Source organism: Bradysia coprophila, assembly GCF_014529535.1.
Source record: "Bradysia coprophila strain Holo2 chromosome IV unlocalized genomic scaffold, BU_Bcop_v1 contig_84, whole genome shotgun sequence".
Lineage (NCBI taxonomy): Eukaryota > Metazoa > Arthropoda > Insecta > Diptera > Sciaridae > Bradysia > Bradysia coprophila.
In genome coordinates this window covers 2423948-2430067 of record NW_023503376.1, presented here as the reverse complement: position 1 = coordinate 2430067, position 6120 = coordinate 2423948, and the positions used below count along the sequence as shown (strand labels likewise).

At 37.9% G+C, this 6120-nt stretch overlaps 1 protein-coding gene across 2 annotated transcripts; it reads right to left on the bottom strand.

Moving 5' to 3' along the window:
* Positions 1-4285: 4285 nt before the first annotated feature.
* On the bottom strand, positions 4286-5502 carry LOC119072794. Of its 2 annotated transcripts, none has more exons than XM_037178090.1 (4): positions 5204-5502; positions 4882-5124; positions 4700-4822; positions 4286-4636 (listed from the first exon to the last, which is right to left on the bottom strand). In XM_037178090.1, the coding sequence occupies exons 1-4, from the start codon at positions 5490-5492 to the stop codon at positions 4368-4370; spliced, it is 924 nt and encodes a 307-aa protein (XP_037033985.1). In that variant the 5' UTR covers positions 5493-5502; the 3' UTR covers positions 4286-4367. The 2 variants fall into 2 exon arrangements, with proteins under 2 accessions (XP_037033985.1, XP_037033987.1); XM_037178092.1 differs by having other exon boundaries at positions 4286-4633.
* Between the last annotated feature and the right edge of the window lie 618 nt (positions 5503-6120).

Here is a 6120-nt window from a genome sequence, read left to right as displayed (position 1 = left end):
GTTGTCTTTTTATTTTTTGCAGTAAAGTTGTAAAAGTGAGCTGTGTCGCATGTTGAATAATATTTATTTGTGAACTAAAAGTTGAATTATTTCACCAATAAACAGACGATTTATTTGGAAGTGTGCAGGTTTGTAGGGCTTAGAAAGACGCTGCCATAGATACCCAAAAAAAGGTCGAAAGGTCCGTGTGTGGAAGCGCTAGACATCGAAAATCAGTATATGGTTTCCGTTTTCGGAATCTCTTGGACAGCAGCGACCAAACAAGTTTGACGATGGATAGTAGAGAGTAGTCCACCAGGAGTCCAACGATACTACGGATGCCGTTGGCTGTCGCTGTCCAAGGTTGTGACAGGAAATTGAGAAAATTTGACTACGTCGGAGAACTTCTAAGGGCTTCTATGCTATTAAGCCACTAAAAAACGATACTATGGGTCTCTACTTTCCAACGATATCAAACACGTGTGGGTAGAGACTCGACGAATGTATTTTTTGTTAGTAAATGTAAATGTGAATCGTCTATGTGAAGAGGGAAAAAAATGCGAAAAACGACGACAGAAGTTAACGACAAATTCTTATTAATGTGGAAGGAATGTGTATGAAGGAAAAATCTTAAACAAAAGAATTTGACTACTTCCCGCATAGTAGAACAATTAAAATTTCCCCGTCATAACAGTCTATTTTAGTCGTCTAGTGGTAACGTCGCAAGGGCTTCAAGTAGCTGGTTATATTTTACTACCAATAATGCTATTTCTTCAACAAGAGAATTTTTTATCCAGAAAAAGAAAACTCAAAATGTAAACAAATCTCACAAAGAACTGGAAATTGACTGAACAAAAGAGAATTTTTACACTGCACGCATGAAATAGTTATTTGCATCACTTGGATTGAAACCACGAAATTACAACGTGTGAATTGGTATACCGAGAGAATACTTTTTGCATGAGTATGTATGTTTCGTCGAGACGAAGTCGACGCCTCGTGGTATACGAATTCACACATATACTGTGATTGAGTGGTTTCAATCCTGTGATGCACAAAATTTTACACTTGCCACACCATGAAATACACAAACAACAAAAACAAATACAAAGCATTTCTATCGCATTTGTACACATCGTTCAAGGTAAAACTTAAATGTACAGAAGAAGACTAAGAATAAAAACGAAACAGAAAATACGCGATACAAAGCCGAACGAGTCGATCGTTCGATGTTCATTATAATACGGATAGTAAGCTCCGCCTTCGTTTTCATTTAAAATCAAATTTCTCTCTTTGGCGAATAACGTAAATAACCACAGGAAATTCCACTATTAAGTAAAACATTGCTCACATCCCTAGACCTGTTTACAAGGTCTGCTGAGAGAGAAATAAAAAAGTGTGGTTTCCGATAACGTTTGGCGCGTGATACAAAGAGTTCCTATCCTGTATAGTCCAGATGATTGTTAGCCGGTAAATAAAGCAGGACGAAACCTGTCATTAAAACAAAATTTTATGGAAATAGGTTTAAAGTTTCACGCACTCACCTAATATATTGTACGTTTATAAAATGTGTATAATTCCCAGGTCGTCATGGTGTCTTTAAGTTCGGTACATTAAAAGTGACAAAAGGCAAATTCAAAATGTTAAAACATGAAAATATTGTTGGATCATTTTGTTGCATTAAATTATACAAAACTGACATATTTTCGACTTAGCTTCGCTTCAAGCTTTACCTATTTCCACATTTTCTGAAGAAATCTTTCTAATTGGCCATAAAAATCGGAACACTTTCAGCTGAAATTTTAGGATATCCTCGACATATTTGCCATTTTTAGCACTTTTTGCGAATATTTCTCAAATTCTCAAATAAAAGAACTTTAGAGTAAATTTTCCATCAAATTCATCTTTTTGTAGCGCTTTATGCAGCGCCGTAGCGCAATTAAAATGGTCAAATTCTATACTATTTTCTAGAACTCATCGAGACCTTTCTAACGAGTATGATCACAGCCCTGCTACTAGCATGAACATACAAAATATTCGGAGATGACTTCGATGTGTGAGTTAAAACATACAATATAAACAATCATAAGCGGTAGTCCTTATCACTAAAACCTCCAAATTTGACACTTGTCAAATCAGTGTTCATGCTAGGAGCAGTGCTATGATATGACACAATACGTTAAAATTTTGATAATGACATCAAATTTTATCCTATTTCCCAGTACTCGATTAAAACTAGGAAATAGTATGAAATTTGACATAGGTAGGTTGCGTGATGGTTTTGCAAATTCCTCCAAACTATTCATTTTCCAGACAATTGGTGGGTTTTCATTTGATCTCAGTATTTATATCAAGGAAGAGACTATTGGCACTGGGTGCCTATTCGTTATATAAATTAAAGATTTCAACGATTATCCATCGAAATTTGACTTTCAAAGTTCGAAACATACCCAATTTTTCTTTGTCGATCATCAATAGTACATTTCGTACCTAGAGTGCAGTAGCCATAGAAGTGCCCGTGTCCATGAAAGGTGCACGGGATGTCTTGGGTGATTTGGATAGCTCTTGGTACCCTGAAAAAAAAAAGTTCGGGTGCCAAGCTGAAATCCTGTCAGTTTTCGGAAAAAGGAGGGGGGGAAGTCTGGAGTGCACTTTTTCAGTTTTCGACCATTTTGGAACAAAATATTTCGTATTTCTATGGATGATATCGATAGAGAATTAAATTTCCTAAACCCTAGAAGTTTTTTCAAATTTTTTGTACAACATAGGGTGGTCCAAAAATGTGGTCAAAGTAAATAAATATTTTGTAACACCTATTTTTTCACTGTTCTTGTCATATTTCAGATGGAACCAATGATTGTATGTTTAGATAATGTTCTACATTCTTGTTGCCCGGAATATTCTAAATGAGGGATTCTTTTGAATTTCGACTGACCGAAATCGGCGCTATTTTTTCCGGGACTTTTTATATATGCCTAGTTAGGCCTTGGTGCCTAGGCCCCAAAACCAGTCTCAGATATTTTTGATCTTCCATACCTGGCTGGTTGTAAGTGGCCAAAAGTCGAAAAATGAGGTTTCGTAGTTCGGATTTCATTTCAGTAAGGTGGCGAGGACACGGGCGTGTATGGGTTCGTTGGAAAGCTGAGGTCAAGTACTCCTGGGGCAAATATTAACTTCATAAAATTTGCTGATAAAGTGCCGAAAATATGACTTCTGGAAAATTTCTCAGAATCGATGGAACCTCCGTGAACTTTGATGAGAGCTGTGACCTCACTAATGCAATTATTTGATTAAATTATTACTTATTATGAATGTGGAAGGCCTCAGCTTTACAGCGATACGCATATTTACTAGTTTGGCGGAGTGAAACACACAGTTTTCATCTGTTACGTAGTCACGTACCAAACTACTAAATATGGATATCGGTGTAAAGCTGAGGTCCTCCACATTCATAATAAGTAATAATTTAATCAAATAATTGCATTAGTGAGGTCACAGCTCTCATCAAAGTTCACGGAGGTTCCATCGATTCTAAGAAATTATCCAGAAGTCATATTTTCGGCCGATTATCATCAAATTTTATGAAGTTAAAATTTGCCCCAGGAGTACTTGACCTCAGCTTTCCAACGAACCCATACACGCCCGTGTCCTCGCCACCTTACGGAAATGAAATCCGAACTACGAAACCTCATTTTTCGACTTTTGGCCACTTACAACCAGCCAGGTATGGAAGATCAAAAATGTCTGAGACTGGTTTTGGGGCTTAGGCACCAAGGCCTAACTAGGCATATATAAAAAAGTCCTGGAAAAAATAGCGCCGATTTCGGTCAGTCGAAATTCAAAAGAATCCCTCAATGAATTGGACAGATGACATGTCATCTGTTATCGACAGCATCGACAAAACTAAGCAGTGAGCTTCGACCATTGTGATTTATTTTTATACGTAAAGTAAGTGGTAAAACTAATGAAGTACAAGACCGATGTGTCGACCTGTTGAAAATTACTTCGATCAAAATAAGTAGCAGAATGGTTCATTATGCTTTCGATAAGGTTAATTTCTGTATATACCTACATTTCTCTGTGCTGTCGGAGGAAACCCTAATCTTAATCAGTCTTTGAAAACTTTTTCAGCCAAACCTTAGAAATCATTCGACTGACGAAGTATTTGGAATATTTCAAGATCACATCATCAATGTTGAAAACACTAGAGCGATTGAGATTTCTTTCAGAGAAACTTGCATTTTCGTTCCCTCCTCCATTATCATTATCAAATCATAGTCGAGTTAATAAAACACAGAACGTCGAGTTCCTATTAATGTTTTACAACAATCAACAAACAGGAGTTACCATACAGCTTAAAAACGATTTTTTTTTCTCTAAAACACAGCTTAGGCTCGTTTAACACGGATGTGTACTTGATCCGAATGCAACGAATTGTCGGGACTGGGATTCGGAAAGGATTCTTCCAACAATTTGATGTGTTCAATACTTTGCGGATCGTCCATTGGATTCACCGCTGGTGATTTAGCATCCACCGACCGCTTTGTTCTGGATCTCGGTCCAATCAAACTGTTGAAATAGGGATTTCGAACGGCATCCCTTGCGGTCTCACGTTGGTAACGTTCTCTCCTTTTGAGGGAATTTTCAATTTTACCTACTGGAACGATAAAATCGGTTCGAATTTTGGCCCTTTTCTCGTCAGAAGATACGACGAACTTACTTTCCGATTGTCGTTTGTAATTATCTTTCAAAAAGTCGATTCTGGCATTCATTACTTCTTCACGCGTCAGCGGTGAGAATCGACTGAATCGCTTGAATAATTTGCTCGACCTGTGTCGCTCACCTACAACTTGAGTTTATTGAACGTTCAAACAAAATCTCTTTTGGCTGTGAAAATGTTACCCGGTTGTTGTTCGTAAGTTATGATCTGCTTGTAGCTATGCTCGCCCAGATCTTCTGAATGCTTACTATTACATCCATACCGCGGATCGCAAATTTTATCCGAGTCACTATACGCAATGCCCCGTTTTTTTATAGTTGACGTCGATGCCTCATTGTCCACAACCTTTTCCAACACTTCCAGTTCTCCTTCGCTTAATTTGGACAAAGCTTGTTCAATATCCGCATCAGTAAATGATCGGATATCTATTAATGACGGAAGCACAACGAATGAGTGCATTTTATCGAAATCTTCATTTTTTTTGTGTCAACCCACGAACATTACCTGTAATCACTTCTGTCTCCCTTTTCTTCATATTTTTTACATCTTCAGTTTCATGGTCATCAATGTCTGGTTCGGCATTACCATTTCGATAGTCATCGTCGTTCAAGTCTTTCTTGATGTTCGTAACGAGATAATCATCCGACCATTGATAGTCTTCGAGGGATCTTTTCTCTTTTCCGAATTCTTGTTCATTTACTTTAGGCTCAGCGTTGATGGCATACGAACAGATGATATTGGTGCAGTTAGGAAAAACAGCAAAGATAAGTAGAAAAATAAATTTGGTGTTCATTTTGATGGGAGTGACATTGAAGTTTTTGAATTAAATTGGAGGGCTGCTACAAGTTAAAAATTCCAACCATTGTCGACTGGCAGCGTTATTTAGACTTAATGGATTGGAGCAAGGCCTTACTTGTGTTGATTTGAGGAAGGACTGACAGTGGCGATCTACGTCACCTCCCCAAAGCTTTCAGCCTTGCTTTCATCAGTAGCAGTGGTCACGTGATAATATATACTTACTTACTTAGGCAGGCACTACAACCTACTATTGGTTTTGGCCTCTTCCAGCAATCTTCTCCAATCGTACCTATTCCGCGCCAACGTTCTCCAGTTGCTCACTCTTAGTACTTTTAGATCAGACTCAATTGCATCTTTCCATCTCGCTCTTGGTCTTCCTGGTCTGCGTCTTCCATCGGGATTTGTATTTAGCAGTTTCAGTGGTACACGTTCCTCGTTCATTCTTTGTACATGACCGAGCCATCTTAATCGATTGATTTTGATGAATTTGACTATATCAGGCTCCTTGTACAGCTGATACAGCTCATGGTTGTATCGTCTTCACCAGTTACCGTTCACATTAACACCTCCAAAAGTTGATCGAAGAATTCTTCTTTCAAAAACCAAAAGTGTCGTCACTTTGT

Excerpts from the sequence above, each read along its gene's own strand:
- LOC119072794 (XM_037178090.1), bottom strand. The coding sequence starts at position 5,492 with ATGAACACCAAATTTATTTTTCTACTTATCTTTGCTGTTTTTCCTAAC. Across the intron at positions 4,823-4,881 it reads AACTTACGAACAACAACCGG|GTGAGCGACACAGGTCGAGC; the intron begins GTAACATTTTCA and ends CTCAAGTTGTAG. Across the intron at positions 4,637-4,699 it reads TTACAAACGACAATCGGAAA|TAGGTAAAATTGAAAATTCC; the intron begins GTAAGTTCGTCG and ends TTATCGTTCCAG.